Source organism: Corvus kubaryi, unplaced genomic scaffold (assembly GCF_017639235.1).
Source record: "Corvus kubaryi isolate FWS band 111438036 unplaced genomic scaffold, C.kubaryi_AGA036_p1.0 37308, whole genome shotgun sequence".
Lineage (NCBI taxonomy): Eukaryota > Metazoa > Chordata > Aves > Passeriformes > Corvidae > Corvus > Corvus kubaryi.
Genome location: NW_024581096.1, coordinates 2805487 through 2833391, shown reverse-complemented (window position 1 = coordinate 2833391; position 27905 = coordinate 2805487). Strand labels below are relative to the sequence as shown.

At 37.4% G+C, this 27905-nt stretch overlaps 1 protein-coding gene and 1 long non-coding RNA gene across 5 annotated transcripts in view; one reads left to right on the top strand and one right to left on the bottom strand.

Annotated features, from left to right (window-relative positions):
- The window catches only part of RNF180 (ring finger protein 180), a 71292-nt gene that overhangs the window by 36541 nt on the left and 6846 nt on the right, over positions 1–27905 (top strand). For 3 of the 4 annotated variants that reach the window (XM_042028262.1, XM_042028261.1, XM_042028260.1), the window contains exons 5-6: positions 12897–13122; positions 17698–17823. In XM_042028262.1, coding sequence (XP_041884196.1) covers positions 12897–13122; positions 17698–17823 — 352 coding nt within the window. Of the gene's footprint in view, positions 1–12896; positions 13123–17697; positions 17824–19142; positions 19261–27905 lie in introns of those variants that run through there. The other variant, XM_042028263.1, reaches the window with a different exon arrangement.
- LOC121664742 overlaps positions 27334–27905 on the bottom strand; it is a 55042-nt gene continuing 54470 nt past the window's right edge. Inside the window, exon 5 of the long non-coding RNA XR_006016108.1 lies at positions 27334–27459. This is a non-coding gene — a long non-coding RNA (uncharacterized LOC121664742). The remainder of the gene's footprint in view (positions 27460–27905) is intronic.

Sequence of the window (27905 nt, the reverse complement as noted above, 5' to 3'; positions counted from 1 at the left end):
TAACAGCTGATGGGGATGGTAATAGAATACACTGCAACCCAGGACATCTACTAAATGCGAAGTACGAAGTAGTGTCTTTGCTTAATGTCAGTATAGATAATTAAAAATGAAACAATATTTAACTAATATGTTAACAGTAGTGGGCAGCGTTAGAAATCTGTTGAATTTTTCAGAAAGGGGATAGATATTCTAATATCAAACTATAGTACAATACTTTGCCACAGAAATAAATTGCAGTTTATTTTACACCATGTAGAACAGTAAGTCTGAAATAACCCTTCCTGGTGTTCTTTTTTGCTTGTGTATATTTTGAAATGTTCTTCACATGAAAGCCATGTGTTCTAGTTTTCTTTATGATTCAACAAATTTCCTAACGCTTTTATATCTTCTTGTTGTCAGTCTTGCAAGTATTTTTAGGATGTCAGCAGTGAAATTTTTTGAGGTGCTTTGTCCTCGGATGATTAATTATTTTGCATGTTGGCCATCATAGCCAGATCCAAGTATTCATTATGTCATATATCTGAGTTGGGTCAAATACAAGAAGTATAGGGCAGTGCATTCAATTCAGTAAATCCATGTATTGTGAGAATTTTAATGAATGTAGATGGCAATTTGTTGCACAAGCGATTAAGCTTTTTAGATAAAGTGTACCAGTGCTAAGCTAAATCCAAAGGTTCAGATTCATTTTAGACATGAGAAGATGATCATGCTTATGGTGAATTTTTTTTCTGGTATGTTTTGGAAAAATGTTAATCCTCAAACAAGAATCTTGCCTTCATCTAAGGATCACAAATCATATTTCATGGTAACATTGTCTTTGTTTAAAGGTAAGTAGTAACTGATAAAATTCAATTTTCTGTTGGTGTGTTGCACCAACATTTGTAGTTGCAGCCTACTTTTTTAATCCAGGCAGAGAAATGTGAAATAGTAGATTATTTTTCTGTTTCAGTATCCTGCAAATCCAAAGAAAAGCTTTACACACTGATATATTTTTTTGGATGGTGGATTTTCATACTCAGTTTCTGAAAGGCTTTGTGAGATACTTCATTAGAAGAAAAATCTGCAGTATTTTTTTAAATATACAGTTACACTGTAGCAGAGAGAAAAGATTGAAATCTTCAGAGGTCATTATTGAGACCCCTCAAGGCTTTTGTAGGAAGGCTCATGAGAAAGGAAATGGAAAGGAAATTTAAAATGGCCTCACTTTCTTCTTAAATAACATCTGGGGAAAATAAAGTAGAGTGCAATATCTTGCTTATTTAACACAGAAAATTTATGCCTTCCATAAAATAAAGTGTCAGTGTCTCATACCTGTTCAGGGAATGTAGTTTGCTCTGTATGAAATGAAGTGTTTACAGATATGTGTATGAAATTACTAATAATTACAGAAAGATGCATGCATGTAAAATTTTTCACTTATACTATGAAATAAAAAGTAAGCAATCATTAGTGCTCTGTTTATCAGGCAGAAAAGATTTACATAACAGGAGCTTAATTTAAGTATTTGGAAAGTGGATTTATTCAGGTATCAGAATACTGACAGCTGACCCCTTTGAATCCATTCATCTTTAGCACTTTCACGTTGAGGCATCTAACAATTAAATTTGAGGAAAACAAGCTTTTGCTTATTTGCTTTTTGGATTACTTTGGATATAGCCAAATAAAATACCAAGGTAAGAATGTAGTGCTTGTTGCTGGCTACTGCCGATACAGAAGCACAGTTTATAATAATATTTCTGATAAAGTATCATAAAGATGTAGAATTGAGGAGAGAAGGATTAATCAAACTGAGCATCTATATATTATTTGTCAGAAAAAACAATATACACAACATTTGTGCTGCGTTTTGTTACTGTAGGTCCACCTGGATTATTTTTCTCAACAGCACAGGATCAAGTTTCAGTATCAGTTTCCAAGGGTTACACAAAAAGAAGAACAAAAGGGACTTTTTTTTTTTTCTGTTGTTGCATGAGGACACCTGAAACATTTTTGTATTTTGGTTGTTTATTGTTATAATTTTGCATTGCAATGTCTACTACAGATGGATTACAAACTGCAAGTTTTACTGAGTCAGATAATTACGTTATCAAAATGGAGATAAAGATCTCTTTGTTGATGGCACTTAGAGTCTTAACCTTAAATAATTTTTTACTTTTAAAAATGTCATTTACAACTTTGAGAAAATCTCCAGAAAAGCAGTGTAGCTTCTGTAGAAAATCAAACAGATTTGTACTTCCAGTAAGTTTGTAGTAATGGAAAATCTAATGTAATTTTCCTGATTTATTTTTTTAAGTAGAAACAGATACCTGTGTATTTTGGTGATGTGTGTGTTTGCATTTTAAGGAAAAACTGTGAATTTTTCAAGTCATTCCAAACCGCATAAGAAGTGAATTAAAACATTTGATTGTGATGAAGCTAGGATTATTCCATAGTCATTTTAGTAGGTATAAAGAATGAAGCAACAGTGATGCAATCTGATTACCTTCACCTAAGTTTCTCAGAGATACTCTTTTTTGAAACCCTTTGCTTGTCTTAATTTTCCTTCAGTGCAATTGAATGCTGTACTCCAAGCACTGTTTAGTGATGGAATCGATTTCAGTAATCAATATTTAAACTGGTTTTAATAAACTTAGTCAACCCACTTTAAATAAAGGTGGCCTGATTGTTCTAAGCAAGATGATCACCCAGTTGCTCCAGCCAGATAAGGAAACTTTTGAAAACTGGAACAGTCCTTTAATTGTCTAAATATAGCTTTAGGTTCCTAATTTTAGGACAACTTATTTTAAAGCGATTCATCTCACTAGGTGAATCTTTCTTTTTATGCGGTATCTTATGAACTATACCTCACTTGTGGAAACAGAGGATACTTGCAGATTCATAACTCTTGATTTTGGGGTGAATAGTAGGCTCAATCTAAGGCCCACAGTGGGCACGCAGCCCATACAGAAGGATGTCACATGCCACAGGTGTCCAGATGAAGGGTCAGAGTTGGTCGTACCATAATGCGCATCCTGTTGAATAAAGATAAAAGCAGAGTTAGTTTATCTGGGTTAAATACCTCCTTTGGTTATAGTTGTTATGAATCCTAACTAAATTATCTTCTATCTGATGAATAAAAGGCAAGAATTTTCTCACTTCTACCCCAGCTTGTGTTGGAAACATGTTATTACTGTATTCATAAAATTTGAGTGATCATGTAACCACCACAGCTGATGACTGAAAGGATGGTCATGGCTACATAGTAATAGTGAGGAATTTGTGTAAAAATTATTTGAAGACATTTTTGAAAAAGCCTGTTCTGGGAGTTCAGTTCAGCAAACTCATCTTTCCGTCCAAAACAGTAAGAAGTCTTCTGTAACTGTATCTAGCAGCCAAAAACTCAGTGTAACTCTCATTTTGTTGATTTTTTGCTCATTGCTAGCAGACAAATCTTTGTAGTTACTGTAGACTTTATGAGTAGAAAGAACTTTACCTTGAAGCTGGGAAATACCAGGAGCATTGAGACTGGTAGGAAACTTAAAATCTGTACATTGATCTTACTGTTTTGGAAAGCAGTGTTCCACAAGTGGAGACCCACTGAGTATAAACAGTTTATAAATGCTGTTCAGAAAAGTAGCAAACCTCCACATCTGACCAACACTCTTGCATGTTGTCTCCTCCACTTTCTGCTGTATAGTGCTGGGGAAGAGACCTGTGTTAATGATAAGAGTAGGTATTCTTCACTAAGGGTCTGTTGTATGCTGCTACCTCAGATTGTGTCATGCATCACTGTAATTTGCCTTAAATTTATACCGAATGACAAGAAGCATTTCAGTTGCATTCTTTCCTATACTATACTTATGCAAAGCTGCCAAAATGTAGCAGCACTGTTCAAGACATTCTTTTACAGACATACCGTTATGAGCGTTTTCCCTAAAAGTAATAGTGTATACATTCACACAAATCCTAGAAAAAGTATTTAGAAATATGCACTTGTCTGTTATTTCAGTGCTGCAAATCTTTTTGCTAAAATTTAAAAAAAATGCTGTTTTTGCAGGTATAAAATTAATATTTAAGCCAAAATATTTTATTGATTATCCAGCCCACTGTGTATGTAAATTGACAGGACTTCATCTTTTTACCAGGAACAAGAACAACTACAAGTTTGTACTAGAGAGGAGTTGTACTCTCAGTGTACTGGAGAGGAGGACTTCAGGTATAGATAGCAACTGTTTTGCTCTAACTAACAAAAAACAATTGTTCTGGCAGTTCATTTACTTCTTTAGGACTCTAATTTGACCTTCCAGTTCAAATATGTTTGTAAAACTGAGTAGAATGTTTAGCACTCATGATAGTGCCAATTCTGCATCCTTTCAGTTTCCAAAATGCAAAGGAGGTCTATAGTACCATAAGGAGGAAGAATAATTGCCTTTTCTTCCCTACAACTTCTGTAAAAAAATGAAGAAGTTGTTACAACAGATCCTTTTGTCTATCATTGAGACATCATACCAGGGCTCTAGGAAATTCAGAGAAGTTTCTGCAGGCCTCTGGGCCTGAATGAATTTTCCTTCTCTTTGTTTGAAATAGCGGTTACAATAAAGATGAATAATTGTTCATATTTGCTTTATTCTTAGATCTAGTCACACTAATAGCTGTGCCTGGATCTTTATTTTTGGTGGAAATCTTCATCTGCCACTTAGCTATAATGCTTACATCGTCTTCTTAAATGCCTGTATAAACTGTGTACGTGTTGTATGAAATGCAAAATGAAAATGAAGATAAGCTTGTAACATGCTACTAATTTCTTATATACTAGTTAAGGATGATTATAAATATTAAAGTGTTTAGATGATTGTGGTACAAGAACTTTGAGTAATATTTTTTCCAGTGGCCTATCTCTCAATTCATCTTTATAATTGAATTATTTTAATAGGAATAAAACTTTGTTGTAAGTCTATGAAGTAGTTGCAGGGATCTTCAAGATATTTTCATAAAAGCTGTGTTTACAGGTGTTCCTTAACAATAAATATGATTCTTCCAAGAGAAATTTCCAAAAGGGTATTAATATGTAGAGCTGCTGGTTTAGATGTATATTTCAAAAGCCTAAAGGCTCATTTACTCAATAGAAGGAACTGCAGAGATTAAATAGATTGCATAACAAAAAATGCTTAAATAATTTCAAATCCATCATGATAAGAAACTGAAGTATATTATGTAAGATGCTTGGAAAGAAAGGGGATAAGTGCATAATACCCATGTACAATATCTAGCACAAGAAACAATTCTGTCTGGCCTGTTTTAACTTGATTAAAACAATATGAATCAGCAATAAATTAGAATAGTTGTTTCTCTTTTTCTGTGAGGTATGTACAGGAATAAAAAGAAAATATATTAGATCATTTCTTCCCCTTTGTTTTTTCTGAGTTTTTTTTTTTCCCCACTTCTTCACTGAATAAGCCTTTATCTCCTGACAAAGTAAAAATATTTCATTGAAACAAGTTGGTTAACTTGTTGTGTCTCGGGCCTTTTATACTCTTTTTCTTTTTTAAGACACTCTAGTATATGTGTCCTATCAGTAGTTGCCTTTGAAGCCTTGGTCTACAATGCACTTAATCACACAAGATCATAGAATGCTTTGGGTTGGAAGGGACCTTAAAGATCATCTAGTTCCAATCCTTTTCCATGGACAGGGATGCCACTCAGTAGACTGGGTCACTCAGAGCTCCATCCAACCTGTATTTGTGCTTGATGAACAATTCCAATGCCTAAGGCAACTTCTAAATGAAGCTGAATGAAAAAAAAAATATATAACCAAATCAACCCAACATCCAAATAAATACCACTGTTAGCTTCTTAGCTCTAAAAAGAAATTTCTCTAGAAAAATAATGAAAAAAAGTCTTTCAGTTGTTTCCCCTAGAGCACTTTACCAACCCCAAATGCAGAAGAGTGAGTCTGAATGAGCTAGCACTGCCCAAGAAGGCTACCCTGGGTGCATTAGGAAGAGCATTGCCAGCAGGTGGAGGAAGGTGATCCTGCCCCTGTACTCAGCCCTGGTGAGACCTCACCTGGAGTGCTGTGTCCAGTTCTGGGCTTCTCAGGACGAGAGACATGGAGCTCCTGGAGTGGGTCCAGTGGAGGGTTAGAGAGATGATTAAAGAGCTGGAGCATCTCTTTTACACAGAAAGGCTGAGGAACTGGTCCTGCTCAGCCTCGAAGAGATGACTGAGGGGGCGCCTTATCAATGTACACAGGTGTCTGACAGGAGGGTGTCAATAGGATGGATCCAGGCTCTTCTCAGAGGTGCTGAACAATAGGACAAGAGGCAATGGGCAGAAACTAATGCACAGGAAGTTCCACCTGAACATGAGGAAGAACTTCTGTACTTTGTAGATAACTGTGCACTGGAACAGGTTGCCCAGAGAGTTGATAGAGTCTCCCTCACTGGAGATACTCAAAAACTGTCTGGACACAGTCCTGTGCCATGTGCTCTGGAATGACCCTGCTGGGGAAGGGAGGTTGATAGAAAAGAACCACTGTGGTCTCTCCCAACCTGACCCATCCTGTGGTTCTGTGATTTTGAATAGAGGACATGGCAATAGATAGCTCCACAGAGCTGCCTCAGCTGCTTGGCTCTGCTTTGAAGTTTTTGGCTTGCCTTTGAGTTTTTCTGAAATGTTGTATGGGGAGAAATTTAGAGTGAAGGGAGTTTAGACTCAATTATTGATTTGTAAAGATGTTTAAGCCATGGGCATTGATATCTCTACCCTATTATGATTTATATGTTTCAACCTTAGTTTTGCCAAACACCTCAAAATACGTCCTTTTGTATTCATTATACCAGTAAACTGAAACGGTGTTCACAGGCATACAAACCCTGGCATACCTTATGGCCTAATTTGGAAGAACTTCTGCTAGTATAGCTAGCAAAAATTTTTGGTAGGGTTTTTCTGCATTTTAATATTGGATTTTTTTTTCTGAGTTTACTTTTGAAATTCCATTAAAAATCACTAATTTATTTACAGAAATAAGGCTAGATAAATTCTGTTTGAAGCAACAGAGCACTTAAAGACTTCCCTATAACAATGACAGTCATTTCAGTCCCTGTACTCAATATACCTATCAATTTTAAGATATTTTCTGGAAGCAGTGTACCTGATGTCATAACCCTTGTGCCAGGTTTTTTTGCAATTGACTGAGAGGCTCAAAAGCTCTTGTGGGACAATCTGATGTATGGATAGACATGGCACTCCTATAAGCTACTTTCTTGTTGGAAACCAGACTAAACCTACTAATATTTTTGTCCAGCAGCAACAAAGAAGCATTTATTTCTTTTTGTTCTGTTTTTGTACAAAACAGTATCGATACTCACGCTTTCTTACTTTTTCAGACCTGAGGTGTATGATTCTGATTCTGCATTATAACTGAAGAATAAAAAGTTTGGTTGAGAGTTGCAAATCATTCTAGAGGCAGTTTTCTTTGCAGGATAACCATATGAAATATAAAACTGATTTTTCCTCAGTCATCATTCCTTTCAGCTGTGGACATTTTTGAGCTTACAAAGCATTCTGAATAGGTCAGTTTAAAATGAAGGGTTTTGCAAGTTTTTTTTATTCATAATGGGGCATCGTTGTCAGATGTCCTATGTGCTTTATTTGATTTTACCACTGTTCTGATCATACTTCCAGGTTTTACTCTGAACTTCCTTTTACTGATAGCATTCTTACAAAATCTTTTCTTGTAAGTGTCTATAACTGCTAGGTCTAGGTCTTTCACATTATTACAGATAAATCATACATTAAATATAACGTTACTCAGTGGTGCATGTGTTCTTTCTGAATGTGGAACTCAATCAAATACTTCATTGCAGTCCAGTAGCAGTGAGTTCTCACAAGCTCCAATATCTGTATTTAATGCCCTCATGCCACTTCTCAACCACCGCTGTGTTAGACTCCATGTTACTTAACATGTTTTGGAGGCTTCTCAAGCAGAAGTTGATCCACTGTTCCTCTCTTTTCTTTTGTTAATGTCCTTCAGATATCCAACCAGTGAAATATCAGGGGTTACTCTCAAATCCATATTAGCAGTTCCCAATCAACGTGCGAAGATGAAAGGCTCTTACCTTTCCTTCATTTCTTAGGAGGAATAGTTTTGCTTTCAAGGTTTTACTGTCCTTGATGTTTACATGTCCTTTCTCAATTTTGTTTGTACTATAATCCTGTAAGAAAACCATTCTGGTTTATGCTTGTAAAGTTCTCATACACTAAAGCCGTGACTCTAGTAATGCATAGGCACCACATAATTGCAAACCAAAAAATAATGGTTGTTTAAATTATTGTGCATTATCTTCTTGCATAAAAAAGTTCCTCTGGTTTTAGCTTTGCAGTACTGAATAATGCCATGTGCCTACATAGGTCTTTTGAAAAGGGTCACAAAGGCGTGGAAAAGACATCTCTTCCACTAAGAAAATTACTCTTAACTAGATATTGTTTGCACATTAGAATAGTTTTGATCTTTCTAATTGCAATTGGTTCTGAGATACCCCTGTCTGTTCATCTTACCATGATTACAAACCTGTCTCAGAACCAACCATTACCCTTGAGTCCTCAGCCGTTTTGCCTCTAGCTCTCTTATTTACTTAATTGCTTTATGTAAGACATTTATGTTGTTGTCAGCTCCTCTGTACCCATTTTCTTTCCAAACAGTGCTCTTCAAAACCAGTCAGCAAGAGCTTGCTCTTCCGCATATTTTGGTTTTGTGCTAGATTTTAATTATGATTTTGACCTTACATAGAATCAGAGAGTCATTTAGGTTGGAAAAGACCTTTAAGATCATCAAGTGCAAACACTAACCCAGCACTGGCAAGCTCATGTGGCAGGGTTGGAGGGGACTGTTATTTTCACAATGTATTAGTGTTTCCTAATTTCTGCTGAAGTCATCTGTCCTGTAATTACCTGAGATTACTTTCCTCACTTTCTCCGCCAAATTATTTTCCCCTTTTTTTACAAAGAAATGGTATTATGAAGCTTCCTTCATTCTAAAATTACTTAGCTGTAATCAATTCTGTTACCCTTTGCCATTCTGTTCTGGTGAGAGTTTTCTCTGCTGTAAGTGCAGAGACGGTCTGAGTTAAACAGTTTTACTGAGAGCTGTAATACTCTAGTATTTAACGTTGCTCTAACAGCATTTCCTACAGCATGGAGCTGGAAGTAATGGTCCCAAGCTGTTGCTGTCTGTGACTAGCTTCTGTGGATGTTAGTCCAGCCAGATCTATGCTGCCTGCTTATCAGTACAACCTACTTGCCTCTGTAGTAAATTTCCGTACACACTGAAGTTTTCTGGGACCCTGTCAAGTGGAGAAAATCAAGCTGGAGTGGTAAGTTCTAAGGTTAGAGACACACAGTTACTGACATTCATGGTTGTACAAGAGCTTGTATTTGGGCACAGTGCTAAACCCAAACTATCTCCGTGCATTTTTGGCACAGCAGGTCAGAATTTACAAGCCCTCTTGGCACGTAATATCCTGGAAAGTGCAATGCAAAGGCTGACACAGAATGAAAGGACAAGTGTTTATCCAGAACTGATAAATCCTGGCTAAATACTTACGCTCTGTGTTTTTAGTGCATTTCACAGTAGCCATACTGTTAAGGACTTAATCACTATTTGCAGAGTTCAGTATCTCCCACAGAGAGAGATACTCTTTGGGAGTAATGAGAGACACAGAAATCCAAACCAGTAAGCCATAAATGTAATCTTCTCTGAAACACCTAGAGATTCCCATATCTACAGTAACCACAATATTACCAATATTAACAATTGTCATTAACTTTTAGTACCAGTGTCAGGCAGTAGTGGTCTGTGATGGCCTATGAGTGTCAAAAGTGGCCTCTGTAATATGTAGTGTTGTGGGTTGACCCTGGCTGGACTCCGGGCACCCACCAAAGCTTCTCTATCCCTTCCCACCCCAGCTGGACAGGGGATGCAAGTATTGGGAGTTTAGAGTAAGGTAACGCGGTGCAGTGGTCGGTGGAGAGGTCACCATGTTTTCCCAAAAGCATTCCTGGGAAGGGATCGCTCCAGCAGTGCCATGTAGCATGCCAGCAGGCTAACTTTCACACCTGTGCCAATAGAGGCATGAAAGCACACACACTCAGGCTGGATAGCTCATGCGTTACCAGAGGCAAAGAGTCAGGAGGGGTTCCTTGTATAGAGTCCCACAGACAGAGGTTCACAGCAGCCACACTGTGAAGGGATCCAGTGACAAAGAGCCCAGAACAATGCAGGGTCCAGGGTTTTATGCAGGAGCAGGGCAAGCATCAGGGATTAGTGATATGAGGGCATGAGGGCACTACAAAGGCAGGCTAGGGAATGGGAGCCAATGGGGAAGCTCTGGGGGAGTGGCGAGGGGCAAGGGCCAATGGGGGGAACCTGGAGTGGAGAACTTACTGCATTACAACCTTTTAAGAGGTAAAAGGTGTGTATGGTCAACCAGCCAACCACACAGACCAAATCTGCATAGAACCACAAAGCCTGATGGGGGAGGCTTTCTTTCCCACTCTGAGCCTGGGGGTGATGTTAAACTATTGAGCTGGCCCACCAACGGGCCTCTCCTGCTCCGGAGCTCTTTGGCCCCTTGGCCTCCACTGCCACTGGCTCAGCCACTGCAAAAATAAGGGGCATGAGAGAAGAGTTTTGACACTCAGCAGTGTCTGATATGCTTCTGTCTTTGTTCTTCCTGGTGGGTCTCTTGGATATTGGACTGTAATGGGTTCTGTGAGCTGTGAAAGAGAAAACCAGAAACAAAGAAGATGGATAGAGGCGGTAGAGCATGGTAAATTTCTCCTGACCGGTTCCCATAAAGATAATTTTTTTTTTCTTTAAGCCAATATCCTCATTCTAATCAGGATAGTGTTAACTTTTGCAGCAGCCAGGAGGGAACATGGCTAGGACCTGGAAGATTGTTCTATTCTACCTCAGGTCATTGCTGGGGTCAGGGGAAGGGAGAGAAGGGCTTCCTTCCAGTTGAGTAAGCATGGTGCCAGTTCTGAGCCAGAGGGACCAGTGGGGTATTATCTATTCTCAGGAGTTTCCACAGTGAGCAATAATGGGGTTTTTTCTTATACTTTCTGCCATTAGTGTTGTTGCTGTTACTGTTAATTTTCTCATCTCATTGCCGTTCCCAGTAAATTGTTCTTATCTCAGCCTGTGATCTTTACCTTTTGTGCTTCCAATTCTCCTCTCCAGCCCTCTGCAGAGGGGAGGGGGAGCAAGTGAGTGGCACATGTTTTGGAGAGTCTCAGTGGGAGCACTAAATTGAGGAGTACCATTCATTAATCACGACAGTCAAAAACCCTGGGTGCTATTAATACCAGATTTTTCAGATTACTTGGAAAGGTTTAGTCATCTTACAAGAGCAAAGCAGGAACATGGCAATATACACAAGTTGTTACATTCATATGGGATATGCACCATTTGTGAAGTCCAACTATGTCTTCCTACAAATATATGAGTGCAAGTAAATTTGAAGCATATGTGCTGACCAAAGCAAGCAGTCACCAAAGATGTTAGAAGTTCCTAGGCTTTCTACTCTAATGTTTATATTGTGCTTTGTAGTAATAAAGTTGCAGCTTGTTTCGAACTCATTCTTTTTGGAACATGGCCTTCACAAATTACTGTTCAAAAGCAGAAAAATCCACAGTTTTATTTTTAGAGATTTTTATTTTGTTTTGCCTTTCTTGGCAAAGTAAAGGTATTTTCACACCTGAAGGATGGGATGCTATCCAGAGGGATGTGGACAAGCTCAAAAAGTGGGTATACAGGAATCTCATGAGGTTTAATAAGACCAAGTGAAATACACTACACCTGGTTGGAGCAAGCCCTGATATCAGTACAGGCTGAAGCATGAAGGGATCAAGAGCAGCCCTGAGAGAAGGATTTGGGGGTGCTGGTGGGTGAGAGGCTGGACGTGACCCAGCCATGGGCACTCACAGCCCAGAGAGCCAAACGTGTCCTGGGCTGCATCCAAAGCAGCGCGGCCAGCAGGGCCAGGGAGGGGATTCTGCCCCTCTGCTCTGCTCTGCTGAGACCCCACCTGCAGTGCTGCATCCAGCTCTGGGTCCCAGCACAGGAAGGACATGGACCTATTAGAGCAGGTTCAGACAAGCCAGAAAAATAATCAGAGGGATGGAGCACCTCTCTAACAAGGAAAGACTGAGAATTTGGTTTGTACAAACTGGAAAGGAGAAGGCTTAAGGGTGACCTAATTGTAGTCTTCCAGTACTTGAAAGGGCTACAAGAAAGATGGAGAGAGGCTATTTACAAGGGCATGTAAAGGGGGAATGACTTCAAACATCAAGAAGATAAGTTTAGATTAGCTATTAGGGAAAAATTCTTCACTGTGAGGATGGTGAGGCACTGGAACAGGTTGCCCAGAGAAGCTGTGGATGCACCATTATAGGAAGTATTCAAGGCCAGGTTGGATGGAGCTCTGATCAGCCTGGTCTAGTGTAAGGTGTCCTGCACATGGCAGGAGGGTAGGAACTAGATGATCTTTAAGGTCCCATTTAACCCAAACCATTCTGTGTTTCCACGATTTTTGTAATGCAGCTACATATGAATTGTTGAAATTCATTTTAAAAGAAGAAATCTGATGATAATACAGTTGTACTCAGCCTTTTTGGTTTTATGACTTCCTTTTTTTACTGTCTTGTGATTTTTCTTCTTTCCCACAGAGAACTTTTTCTGACATTCCTGTTGTATGTTTCATCATCTTGTTAAAAGTAACCTGTATTAAATTTAAGAGTATCACCGGTGTGTACCATCTTCTTAAGCACTACTTAAAGTGACCTTCTGAACGATTGCTTTATCAAAACCAGTTATGACCTGAATGTGAAAATATGTTCTCTTTTTCTTCTTGCAGCCTGCAAATGATAACCTGCAGACAGATGATGAACATGGACTCAGAGGAGATAAAGAAAGCTATCTCTGTGCTGTGTGTCTGGATGTTTATTTCAATCCTTACATGTGCTATCCATGCCACCATATCTTTTGTGAACCTTGCTTAAGGATGCTTGCCAAAGACAATCCAACCAGCACTCCATGTCCACTGTGTCGCAGTACAATTGCCAGAGTATTTTTCCAAACAGGTAAAAATGAAAGTTTTTTACACATAGAAAAATACTGGTAATTTTCCTTCCTGTATGCATGCAGAGCAAATTCTGGTAATGTTAATCCACTGGAAGGTTTTCTTTCCATGTAACTCCTCCTAGGACCATTCCATGCAGGCTCTCTTCAGTGTCAAAAAGTTATTCAGGCACTGTACTTCTAAACTTTTTATTTTAGAAGTGAGATTCTGATATTTTGTATTTCTTTGGTTTCTTCTTCCTAAATAATAACAGGCTCCAAACATAATAAACATTTTTCAAACTATCGTACTGGGAAAATGTTTTTAAAATTGCTAGCTTAATGGCACACCAAAAAATGCTCTTTTCATTTATGACATTAAATTTGGACACAAGTGAAAATAAAGGCTGGCAGAACTCTTGGTAATTTTCTTAAATCTCCCATCCTGGCCTCTTATACCCTCATTTCTAGTGTTCCTTAACCTTAACAGTAGGAAAATATGGTGGGTAGGGGGTGTTTGATGTCATATTGGGTATAGAAATAGAAGAGGGTAAGTAGTCCTGCAGATAGAATATCTGGAACAGCATGAGTCAGTCTTTTATGTCCAAAGCTTATATGGTCGATTCAAGTACCATTGATAAAATTGCACTGTGGCATCTGGAGTTAGGTCATTTACAGCACTTAAAACTGTGCATAGACAGATCACAAAGTAATGGAATGACTCAGCCATGCAGAAGTGTTTGTTTCATTTTAGATGCTACAGAGATCTTGCAGTGATCCTCTTTAAGCTATTGTAAGTGCTGTGATGACAGGTTAGGGATGCAGACTGAAGTAGGACTTCACATTGATCAGCAGAGCTGCCCACCTTCTGTTTCTGGTTGTGCACAGACTCTGCCTTTGTACAGGCATAACTTTGTATGATTTGATGGCGGGTCAGTTTGAGGAACTGACTGGGGTAAATAAGAACTGATTTGGGTGGGAAGGAGGCATTTTTCACACGAACCTATTGCCCCAGGATGATTCACTGAGCAGCTGCTGGTGGTCAGGGATAGAGACTGGCTATCCCTGCATTGACTGCACTGCAGCAGAGGAAGTGGATGGAAAGCTGCAGCCTGAGCACTCTCAACCACCTGCCTGTCTGGTGTATAGAGATTTCAAGCTGTTCTCATTTCATTTCCCTAATGTTTGATGCTCCCTTCAATTTGATGTACCGATGAAGTGTGTTTCACTGATAGAGAGTTAGCTTTTTCTAGGGCTATTTAAATTTTTAAAAAGCTATTTAGCAGATTTGCTGGAGAAAAATACTACTGGTAGAGCACAAAGGGAGAATAAAGATGCTTCCTAAAATGTATTTGCAAAACTTTTCAACACATTACAGTCATCTAAGTGAGATTACTACCAGGATTATTTGTAGCCTTTAAGTACTTAACATACAATGTGTAAAAATGCCTGGTGGGAGGGAGTGAAGAAGAAGGAGCCAGATTCTTCTGAGTGGTGCTCACTTCAAGCACAAGAGGCATTGGGCACAAACTGAAACACATGAGATCCCATCTGTACACAAGAAAACACTTTCTTTCATGGGAGGGTGGTCAAACAGGATGGTCAGAGAGGCTGTGGAGTACCCATCAAAACCCAGCTGGACCTGGTTCTGGGCACCTGCATAGCTAACCCTGCTTGAGCAGGTTGGACTAGTTGTTCTCAAGACATCCCATTCAACCTCACCCACTCTGTTAAAATATTAAATAGGTGTGTAGCTTTTTTGAGGAAAAGGATTTATGTGACTAAGGAGGAAATACGGTGTCTTAGATATGTAAACAGAGTCTACTATAAATAGAGAACCATAACAATGTATAAGATATTTAGTATTAACAACTTCAGATGAGAGAAATCAGCAGCTATTTGTATATTGCTGTGCAGTGTATAGCAATATATGCTTGACTTAGCAATATATTTAAAAGTAGCTATGCTAATTTAGCTTTGTTTTATTATCTATATTTAGAAAAATATTTTGAAATTTTCCAGTGTGTAACATACTGAGCAGCTTTTAAATGAACCAAGTGGTATTGATGATTATACCATATCCTTAGAGAAATTAGTAAAATCAGCACATTAAGAAGAGTGATGGTGCCAGAGCAATGTAAAGTATAGTAATTTTTTTTTCACTCAGAAGATTTATTAAGCCTTTTTAAAGTTATGATAAAGTCACTGCTACTATAGGTTTGTGCAAGCAGCAAAGCAAAGCTGCTAGTACTCTTTACATACTTCTCTAATGCTGCAGCTGGGATGTCTTATTTCCCTCATTAATTTATTTTGGATGCATTCTGCAGCTTTCCATTTGTGTATGTGCATTTATTTTACAAAGATATATCAAAAAGAAAAACAATTAAGGATCTATTCAGAAGTTCACTTCTTAGCTTGTACAGTTTTGCAGACTGAACATAAGTGCAACAGAAGGATGCATGTAACATTGAAAAAAAAAAAGGCTAACAGGTCGATTATCCATCAGTTATGGAGAAAAAAAATGTTTAACTGGGAGCCACAAAGCCAGATTTGACTCATGAGGGTACTTCCTCTGGCTGGTTGCCTTGATCAACTGGGCCTTTTTTACAGAATCCCTTAAGCTTGAGTTCCAATCCAGATAGGTTGCTCTGATAGTGTTTACCATGCATTCCCATCTTTCTTAAATGCCTTCTTAGAAGCCCTTCTCCCGTCAGGATAAACTCACATCTGATCAGATGATAGGGTGCCCAGGATACACCTGAGACATCAGCTTTTGAGCTGATTGCACCAAGTAACTTCCAAATTACCAAGTATCTTTTAAATGCTTCACTTACCAGGAAAGAGTGATCTTCTACACTTTCATTCATACAAAGTTTCATTTATGTTGTTTCCAAGAAGGGCCAGATCTGACACTCATGTACAATAAATCCACCACTTTGGAGGAATGCAGATTCAGGGTAGTGGTTGTGCAAGGGAGGTCCAGGCACATGGCAGGGGAGGAGTCATGTACGTACAGAAAGATGGGTGACCTGGCCAGCCTGAGGGGATCTTTCAGTGAAAGCCTAGCCAAGCAGCTTTCTAGAAACCCGTAGGACTTGTCAGCACTCCCTTTTCTGAAAAGAGGTTTCAGTATTTAAATTTGGACAATAAAATTGAAAGAACTGTGTTGATTTCTATGGTCTGTAGCAGGAAATTAAAATGTTCTCTGTCTATGCTGTGAGAGGCAAGCAGAGTCTCATCAGAAGCCTGAATCTGAATAGTACTTAATCCAAATATGTTCAGTAGCATATAAAGCTCTTCCCATAAAAATTTTAAAAACACTACTGAAAAATACACAGTTTGTTCATTTTACATTTAGGAGAGAAAATGGCCTTTCCTGCTTCAGTGACAGCAGTTTATATGTGCAGTAGCTCTATTTTCACATAATGAGACAGAAGATTTGAAGATTTCTGTGTTCTTCATGTATTGTGTAACCTCATTCCACCTGCATTGTGACATGGTGAAATAAAGGATAATTTTAGAGTAAGACCAGCATAGAGTTTTTACTTCAAATCTGCTGTCTTCCCCTTACACAGAAAAAGCTACTGGAACCAAAGGTATTTGGAATTTTTTTCTTCTTTTTGGATCCTGCTCACAAAAAGCTTAGCTTTCTTAAATTTGCCAGAGAAAAAGATTTTATCCTTTCATAAAATAGTTATTATAAGAAAAGTATGTACCATTACAGTGGGCCACATAAAGTAATTAAACACAAGCCTTCTCAAAAAACCCGGGAATGTCTTTTCTTTTTTGAAGGTGCAGAAAGAATTTGGTAGCAGCTGCTGTTGGTATTTATCTGGAGCCTTCTTGGTTTGGAGACACGAATTGGGCAGGGGTTTCATGGGCAGGGGTTGAAGTTTTTCCTGTTAACTACTAGCTTAGCAACCCTGTTTGTTATCAGCAGATCAATTCTATGGCAGGAAAATATTGTTGATTTTAAATTGTTTTCCATTGCACTGCTATGGATAGATTAGTTTGGCAGTTTTGGGTTGCAATCATGAAGGTATTTCCCCAAATTATGCCCTGAGAAAATGTTGATTTATTGAGATTAGTACATAATGCCAACTCCTCCAATGTGTCATGAATCATCCTACAAATGTTTTCTTAGTTCCTGTTAATCCAAAGTATTTTTAAAAATCTCAAAAAAATTTCAGACTCTTCCCCTTTCTTTGCATTACTGACTATTACTGAGTGGGGGTGTTAAACAAAAAGCAATATGAACTGAGAATTCATACCACAGTCACTTTTATGGATATAATTTTTATTCATAGAGGTCATCATAGTTTTATAAGTTAAATAGCTTGATTTCTTAAATATATCATTTTGCCAGAAACTGACATCAGCTTTTCTAATTTTTTTTCCAAAGAAACAGAATGTTTAAGACTTGCTCTTGCTATACATGGAAATGCTTGGGTAAATGTCATTTTAAAAGAAAATTAGATGTTATAATCAGAAAAAGGATTACACAGTAGATATGGCATTTTTATTTTGTATAAATTTATGCAAATTTTCGCTTTATTTAGAGCAATGATGTATGCATTCTTTCCTCTTAATTATTGTAGATCTGAATAACTCTACCAGATCTTTTTTCCCTATGGAATATTTGAATCTACAGGAAAGCTTTCAAAACTCCAGTTCTGCTAAATGGCCTCTACCAAGCTGCAAGAAAGCATTCAGAGTTTTTGAAGGTAAGATTTTTAATTTTTTTCCTAAATATCATTCATTCTCAAGTGTAATATTTGGAAATAAGACTCTGAGAAATACATGCCATTGGCAAATGGATGATTCTTAAAGTAGAGCTGAGTTTAACTCTCCTGGGTGATTCATACACAGGGCTCTGAATCTAAAGATAAACTACAAACTGTAAAAAGACAACTGTGTGTGTACATTTTAATTTATTTTTGAATCTTTAATTCTGTGCACATTATCAGGATAATTGTATGTAGCTTCCTCCTTAGAAAAATTTCTGTCTGCATAGTGGAATAAAGAAAATTACTCTAGGAAAAAAGTTCCTAGTTCTGAGTGTGGTCAATAAAGACCTCTCAAAAAAAATCAGTCTTTTATGAAAGAAGTCATATAAAAAGTTTCAAATAATATAAATTATTTTAAATATTTCCATACTGCTTGTTTAATACATATGAAATGGAGTAATGGGTATGGGTGTTTTAGTTTAATTTTCTCTTTTTTGTATGAAGAAATCTTAATCGTCTTATTGCTACTTTAACACTTAAATATTTTCATGATTATCTGATTGTTAACTAAACAGCATTTAAGTTAGACCACTTAAATGCAGGATTCATTGTTTACCCATATTTCCCTGTTTTCAGTCTAATGGCCTTTCTTCACCAGGCCTCATGTACATTTACTTATATAGTTACTTGTATATACTTTTTATAGTGCTGAGTCTGGCTAGTAGATACACTTTTTTTGTTTGTAAGAATAGATTGCTTTTAAAAGTATGTGGAAAAAATAAAATGGGACATCCATTTTATATTCATTTTATAAGTCTACCCAGGCCTTTGTAAAGGTGAAATTTGGTAAATTCTGGTACTCCACTTATAAAACTATGTCATGTAAGGTCAAGATTTGATACTGAGAATATCAAGACATGTTCGTGGCTATGAAAAATAGCAAAGCTGAGAAGTTTGAGGTCTGGTAGAGTCTTTGGTATTACTCAGAGAGGAAAGTGTTGGCAGGACAAACTAAGATGACTATTTATTTTCTCTAACAGGAGTTAATGTAGTATGGGTGTTAATGCTGGCTTATTGGTTTATTTTAATATATATTAGGTATGTGACATAGTTCCTTTATGTTCTGTAGTATTATATAAATTATGCCTTTCATAAATATGAAGGGCCACAATGCTAAGCATTGTACAAAGCATAAATAATTAGAAATAAAAGAAGGACCTGGAGAGGTCATACAGTTTCACTACTGTGGTACCTAAAAATTTGGCATATTGTTCAACAAAGGTAATTTCAAATGCTGAAATTACGTGTTTCCACAGGGTAGCATAGAAGTCCCACACTAAATGGAAGCATGATTAGACCTACTTAATAGGACACCCAAACCACAAAGCTGCCTGAAACTTTGTTTTTGCATTCCTAATAAAAGTGTTGCTGCCATGTCTCTCTCTTCTGACTTTCTATATCAATAGAAACTACTCCAGGTTTGTGTGCATTCAACAAGCAAAGATATAGTACTTCTTCCTGGACTGCTTATTTGGGCTCATATCTAAATCGTGCTTGGCAGCACCTAAAGTTCCATATTTTGTTTTCATAATTGCTTGTGTTCTCTGCCTCAGGAGGCTCCTAGGGACTTAACAGGCATAAAAGACTGAGAATAGTGGCAGCAAAAGTCTTCTGACACTGTATTAGATTCCATTGCAAATGCAAAACCCTGATACCACTGAGAGCTGAAGGGGTAAAGTGAATACTTAGATTAATTTTTTTTTTTTAATTCAGAAGGTAATAGCCTAATAAGATATTAGAATTTCAGAAGTCAAAAATAAGGAATGGGAAGAGGAATATGGTGGGTACATGAGTAGAGTGACTGGAGTGAAACAGGATATGATTACAGTGCTAGAAAGCAGTGAAATCTTGCAAATTTGAATGTGAAAATAACCACCTTTGTATAAGAGTGCATTGTCAAATACTGCAATACAATACTGCATTTTCAAAGAAAAAATTCTGTAGCCATGTTAGAAATGCATATGCTCTTTCACCTTCATATCCAGCAGGTCCAGTGTTCACTGAGACTCTAGAAGCTCTTTTGGTATGATTCCAGCTTTCATTGTGACAAAACCTCTTCCACAATATCGTTTTAATGCTACAGATATAAAAATAGTAAACCTTGAACAGTAAATCACTCTTTAGAGATGCTAGATAAGATCAGACCTCAGAACTAGATCAGGATATGAGGAGAGAAAGATGGCTGTTAGGAAGTCTAGATCATATACAAGATTTATCAGTGTAACTAATTTAGACTTTCTGAACATTGCAGGGCTGCTAGATAAAATCAAGCACTTTCTCTTCTTCCTTACTTTTTTTCCTGAACTGATTCACTAAGCCAAATATAGTTGGTAATCTACATGTAAGTCTTCTTTCATATCAGATTTTCCATGAGGAATGTAGAATTATCTTTAACTAATCATACAACCAACCATAACTTTTGAGTTCTTATACAAAATGAAAAAACCTCAGCACTGCAAGCACTTTTGGGCTTTAAGCTGATGAAAATTCCTCCAGAGTAGTTTGCCCTTGTATTGTACTGTATTTTTTTCCAATAAAATAATCGACAGAGTTCCCATTTGTTTCATAAACATTGCTTATAGTATCACTCGCTATATGGTATGCTCTGTTTGGTCAAGGATAGGTTAATGATAAAATGGAAATGCTATTCAAGAAGGAAACCAATTCTTCTTTTCCTATTCAGATTTTTAATACATGGAAAAGTTAACAAGCTAATTTTAAATATTTCTCTAAAATGTCTTCTGTTTCATATGAGATAAACAAAAATTATATTATTTATTCTTTTGAGTTGTGGCAACTTCAAAAAAATGTAATTGCACAGTAGAAATAACATGTCAATTAGTGGTTTCCTTAAATAGATTTTAAAACCGATAAATAGTGTAGTTTGAACAGGAGAGTTAAATAGCAAAACTTAATTGGATCCTATTATCATATATTCATAGTTTAATAACAGGTGGCCTTTATATGCCATTAAAGTGCAATTGCATTCTGTAAGCACTGTACAGTCACAGAAAGTTCACCAACTAAGGGTAAGTCTCCAAAAGTAATTTGATACAGAAATGTGAGCTAAAAGAAGTGATTAGGATAATTTAAATTGCAAATATGATAGTTAATTTGACAGTGACTTTTGTGTAATCAAGTGCGGAAATTAAAAATGACTGAGACAGTGCACTGGGCCTAAAAGTGTTATTTCAAAAGTTTTTGCATAAATCTGAGATAGAAATGCATTGAAGAGATAGAGGATAAAGTGATGGTAGCATTGTAGATGGGTGCTGGCTGCCTGCATATAGAGTAAGGTTGTAGAGATGGCTCTGGAAAAGTAGAGGTGGGTGTTCAGAGCGGGAGAAGGGGATTATGAAACCTCTGAGTTACAACCCTTGGTGACTGTTTGAAATCATAATTATTCCTAGGCTAATAGGAAATTCCCTCCAAGTGTTACTTTTGCTAACGTTTTTATTTAAAATATGGCAGTTAAATTGAAAGTCTAGTTAAAAATAGAATATTTATTTCTATCTTTTCAAATGTTTACTCTAGAAAACATTCCTCCAGTGTTGCATACCATGAAATCTGTGCAGATTTTTTCCTGAACTCATCTCTTTAGGTACTTAATAAAAAGATTGACTTCTACATCAGTCAAGGACTACACAATAGAGTGTTTTCCAAGGCTACTAATACCAGTGGAAATTACCACCATCTCAGTAGGTTACATCTGCCATGTCCTTTTGTGTAATCATTCTCTAGAGAAAATGGTGAACAATTTCCTTTAGAGAAAGCTTTTGATAATACCTGTTGGTACATTTTTAAATATCTCTGTCTTTAAAATAGGGGTACAACACTAAAATTTACTTTCTTGATTCAAGATCCTTGTTATCGTTATTTCAGTTTGATAGGCAACAAAAGCAGGATGTTAAAAACTGAGAAAATTTACAGGTTTTAAGTTCATATTTCCTTTTTTTAAAAATAACCAAAAAAAGTAATACTAGTTTTCAAGTTCAGATACTGTGATCTACTGAGAAGAAAACAAGACAGGTGTTACTGAAAATAGGAGGTGCAGCATTTAATTTTAGCTATAAAGAGTACTGCTGGCATATAAGAAGGATCCCAGAATAATCCTTATTTTGGGCTATTTTTCCCAAATTCTACTATTCCATCCCATCAGGGTCACCCAGAGCAGGTGAGACAGGAACTCATCCAGGTGGGTTTTTAATGTCTCTGGAGAGGGAGACTCCACAACCTCCCTGGGCAGCTCTGCAGCCCTCAATGTAAAGAAATTCTTCCTCATGTTGAGGTGGAACTTTTGTGTTTTAGTTTATGGCCATTGCCCCTTTCCCGTTCTCTGAACACCACTGAACAGAGTCTGGCACCATCCTCTTGGCAGCTGCCTTCGAGATATTTATGTGTTATTGAGCTTTTCTCTCTGTCTTCTTTTGTCTAGACTCCACAGGCCCAGCTCTCTCAGGTGTCTCCTCATAAGATTCTTCAGTAGAGCTTGTGAAATCACAAAAAGTTAATTTGCACACGTCTATTTCTCACAAATGCATTTGCAATCTACAGTCTTCACAGAAAGTGAATTTTCTGCCGAAAAAAGAGACTTTACTGGAAAGTGTTGTCTCTGAACGTCTGTTAGGCTTATAGTACACTAATACAGAAAGACAGAATCCAAGCCCTGCTGGTTGAGTGTCTTTGGTCAGCTCCACTGATGGCAACTTTGTTATTTTGCTGATTTTTCAGCTCTTGGACCTAACTCTTGCACCCATTTTTCTTGCCTACAAGTTCTTTCAGTTCCAGCTGGTGCCTCCTCCTAGCTGTGCTCTAGCTAGCCTTTATGCCTCTCCTTCTGCACCTCACCAAGTAGAAGTCAATCTGGAAGGAAAATAAAATGGACGGGAAACTAAAATAAAAAAGTCATTGCCACAGAGATATCTTAAGCTTCAGCTTCAGAGCTGCCACTTGTCCCTGTTATTTTGCCAACAGTGTTGGTACAAAACATTGTGCAAGTATCAATAGCCTTGTTTATCTTTTAAGCTTTTTTGCAGTGGCTGTTCTTTAGGGACTCCTTCAGAGCCACACTCTGATTGAAAAGAATGTTCTGTAACCTTTTTCCATTCCTAAAGATTGCCTCCAGCACTAGCCTGTGTAGGAGAGTAATTTACTGCTCAAAAATTATGGTTGCTGATTTGTCTCTATTGGTTCATCAATGCACTGAAGGGAATCAAATTCTAGCTAATTTGTATGTGTCATCAGGATTGCTTGTTTCCATTTAACCATGATGTTGTAAGACTGGTGTACCAGGAATATTGATAGCTGTAATTACGCAATGCCAAGGATTGAATAGAATGGCCATGGCAAAAAAAGCATACTACAGCCTTTCCCTGTTTGACATGGACCTGACTGGATGTTAGATTGGCATCTTTAGTTCTGCTTAGGTGACCAAGTGTTCATACTGGTCAGTGAGACAAACTAAGAACATCTTGGGACCTCTTACAAAGCCATGGTCCCACAGAGAGACCCAAATGAACTTGTAGGGGAGTTGGAGGTATTGTGGTTTTGACTCTGCAGCCTACAATTCCTAAAATCTTTAATAAGGTCTTTTTCTAAAGATGCTTGATAAAATATAGCTGTGTTCAGGGTAAGAGGGAAAGTTCTTTGAAGCATTAATAGCCAGTTAAAAGATACCGAACAAGGAATATAAATTAATGATTAACTTTTCTCACTGAAGGGATATTATATGGGTCCTGTGTGGATCTATATTACAGTTTCTAGCATCCAGCATATTTGTTTACAAGATATGAAGATGTAACATTTGTTTACAGTACTGAAATATTTGGGATAATAAAAATTAACATGATGTGCAAGGAGTGGCAGGAGACTGTCTTGGTACCTAGTGTTCTTCAGCAATGTTTACATTGTTTTCCTTTCATCGCAAAACAAGGTAGTTAACGGGAAGGGTACAGACAAGATAAAAGAGAAAGTCAGGTTTCAATTGTTTCCTGATGAGGAGTATGTAAATAGACTAGAATGCTTCACACAAAGAAAGAGATTACTAAAAGAGGGAGGATGGTTGTGGTAATTAAGATCACAAAAATCGGGACAGAAGTGTATGGGCTGCTGTTGTTCCTGGTCTCATAATAAAAGACTAAAAGACATTAAATAAAATTATCATTATGCCAAAGCATGGGTTTAAATAATGACAGATTCTTGTTCCTGTTAAACTCAAAGATACCACATTTGTCTACAGACATCCTGGAACTGCAAGTCCCTGGGACTGAGAGGGAAAAGTATTGCAATATGCTTGCCCTGTTCTTAGTTTTTTTCAATGCCAACCAATTCCTCATAGTTTGACTTGTCAGAGAAAGAATGATAGGGTAGGAAGACTTTTAGACTACTGAGTATGCCTGTTTTATGAGATGTTCTACAGTTTTATGACAATGGTGTCTTCCATTACAATTTTATTTAAGCCATCATAAAAGAATTTTTTTTTTATTAAATAAGATCACATAAATATTTACTATTTGCTCTCTAGAGACAATTGTAAACAATACATAATCTTAGTTTAACCACCCTAGGTAAACTTTGAATTACTAGTTTTTTGAAGTGGTAGTCTTTCATCACAGAATTTGTTCAGAGCATAAAATACCTCTTGGTTTTAGTATTTATGTTTTGTGCAAAATTCTGCTTTGATTAGATCAGGTTAGGATTGGTCTCTGTGAACAAGTGGAAGAAAAGATGCCTTCTTTCTTCATAGGAATTAGCAAGTGGTTTTTATGTGTTTTAGTGGAAATGGGGAATAATCCTTGCCAGCTATGCCAAGTAGAATAGGAAAAAATGGTTATATTCTTAATTAGCTGTTAACTATTATGGTTAGTAAAGTTTATGTCATACGTTCTTCCCCAGCACTGAAATGCACTGCCTAGGAGAGCAGTTTGCACTCATGCAGCCCCTAAAGGGTCTCAACGCTGCTGGTGTAAATATCTTATCTTGAAAGTTAAGTTTTCTTGGTTTTCAGTCCTTTGATTTGATACCTCAGAGAAACTTTGTTTGCTATAAAAATAACAATTTTATATTTTTACCATCTACTATCTAGATGGTTGTTGCTGCCTGCTCTGAGCTTCCCTTCCCCCTCCCAAAGACACCTGCTCTTGCCCATGTGCTCCGAGCTCCTTTGTTCTAAGCGCGGGCAAAACCAAATGTAACTCAGACTCTTCAGCAGTGTCTCACTGTCCGGTCACCCCGGGTCCGCCCCCAGTCCTCCCCTTTCCCCTTCTCCTAATAAAAGATGGTCGAGGGGAGGCTCTGCCCTCTCTCTCAGCTCAGCTACTTTCCTGTGAACATCTCTGGTTGTCTTGTCTCATTTGAAAGCTTCTAACTGGAGGAAATTGAGCGAGCAGGGAGCTGTATTTCTCCCTCTTTGCTTCTGCTGATGGTATTTGCTTTGCAGCTGATACAGGTACCGATTTTAGAGCTACTAAAGTGCCAGATTGCCCGTGCTACCTCTCTGGGTTGCTCGAGGCTTTCTAAGGCATTGAACTACAAGCGCTGGCCGGTAAAAAGCTGAAAAGATACCTTCCACAGATGGTAGATGGTTGGCTTCATTGCTGTCAATGAGTTGACAGAGAAGAAAGCAGGACAGCCATGTACAGTGTTTTTCCTACCTAGCATGCCTGTGATTACTACTTCATACACCTGTACCAGTGACAGATAGGTCTGTGCCCATTCCAAATTTGGACATAAACACAAGTTCATTTTGATCCTGGAGCATTTATTGGGCAGAAACCTGACAAGATTTTTGGAAGAATATGGTGCTTGCACAGCATAATTGTAAAAAGTTAGGCAACATTTTCTAGGCAATACGGAATTGTGGAGACTCTTTAAAGTGAAAATGAAAGCTGACATTTTAATTTGATGAAGGACAAAAGAGGAGCCATGGAAGCACTCAAGGTGATGTGTGAGAACAATAAGCAAGAAAAGGTGATCATATTTTAATTAGTCCAGTGCCAGCCTAAGCATGCCTTTTCAAAGAAGCCAGAGATGAGCAAACAGCAGAATAAATTCAGGAGCTTTGGTGAATATCCTTGCTAAGTAGATAAAGTTGAATGTTTGAAATGGCATCAGAAAAAAATCAGAGATAACAGCTATTACACATCTAATCAAGGATTAAAGGAAGGAATTTTTAACAGTTCATAAGCATTTTCTTTTTATTTCAAACAGCTTCTTTCTTATTAACTTTTTAAATAACCCTGCTTTATGAAAATTTATTTTCGATTTTCTGTTGAGCATCTATGAAGGCTTTTTAGACAGCTCTTTCTGTGAAACCTTGGCTAACTTCCTAAAAATTGGTTGACTACTGTCAGCATCAGAAAACTTTCAGTTCAGAAAAACTGTGCCAGCTTTCTGAAGATACAGTCTTGTACTTTGGATTTTTCATTCTCTGGAGGAATATTTCTTTTGTTTGCTCAGATGAGAAATAGGAATTTTGTCCATTGACATTAGCTAAAGCTGAACATGGCTTTGTTTAAAGACAATGGCATGGCTCCAAGGTAGGCCATTCACCAGTTTCTCTGGAGAAATTAAGGGATGTATGTTGTCAGATTTGCATATAAACTAAATGTTTTGTGTAAATACTCAGAGCCTTGTCTTACGGAGGGGTGTGGTGAGGCATGCCTATTATGTGTATTCCCTCTGACCTCTGCTGTCACACAGTCCCTGTCTTAAGAGAAGTTGGGCCAATGCATGAATTTATTTTTAAGAAATTATTTGCATTACTGTTATCTTACGATATTTCACTAAAATTGGCTTCAAACGTTAAAGCCTTAAGCACTAAAAGGGTTGTAACAGCAGTTTATAACAAAACTCTGTGAAGTTTTTGTTAAATCATCATTAGTATTGAGTTAATATTATTTTTTGACAAAAGACAGCAATCATGCAGGTCACAAAATAAGAATCTAGAGGGAATTAAGCAGCATGCCAAGTAGCGTTCACAGTAAAGACAAGAAGGGATATGACGTATTTTTAATGCTATTTTATACTTATTCAGTCATTTCTTATTATATTGTCTGCCTGTAAATATCAATAGTTTTGCCCCTCTACATATTGTGAGGTAGCAGTCTGTACAGAGCCCAAGGCTGTAAGTAGTTAGGGAGGGAGGAGCTGTAGGGAAGAATGAAACTAGAGGGAGGTGATGTCATTACAGCTGTATGAGACAAATGGGTAAAGGCTTTTGTGATGATAACTTAGCAAGAGTTGCTATCAGCTGAAATACAGTATTTGGTTATCTGAGAACGTGACATAGAAATGTTCAGTGGTAAAATGTAGGAACAGCAGAGAGAGATGAATGATGATAAAAGAAATAGAAAATAGATTAAAAATAAGACAAAAATTCACTGATTTACAATATTCTGAATACTTTTCAAAATTATTTTTTCATATAGATTATTGATGCACATACTACACTAATCTATACTTTCATATAGATTATTGATGCTGTTTGAGATTCCTTGGTTTTCACTGTCTGCACTGTCATGGGAAAGAGAGAAGTTGTCCACAAATTAAGTTCACTGTTAAGATACAATTTATCTACAAAGAAATGCGAACAAAAGTGATTACTACTCCCCGTCTTAAAGGCAAATACATAAAAATTACCATAACTGTCATTTTTATGTCATCAATATACATGTACAAAACTTACCTTTAAAATCAAAGGAAGACATTTTATGGTCTAGAATGTATGCAACCTATGCATTTAGATCTCTGTGACATGGATGGGACCATGCAGCTTCATTCCTTGATATCAGTCCTCAGCTGTTACATAATATCCTGACTGGTACTTTGTGTGTTTAGGGGAAGAAAGAAAAAGCAAACAGGTAATTCACCTAGTTACTTAAAAAAAAGATCTGCTTGCTGACTAGCTTCCAAAATTCCTTCAAGTCTTCCAAAGTCAAGTGATTTTTACACTGTGACGTGGATTAATTACTCCCATTTTAGTATATATCCTAGCAGTTAAGCTAGCCAAGTGGCTTCTA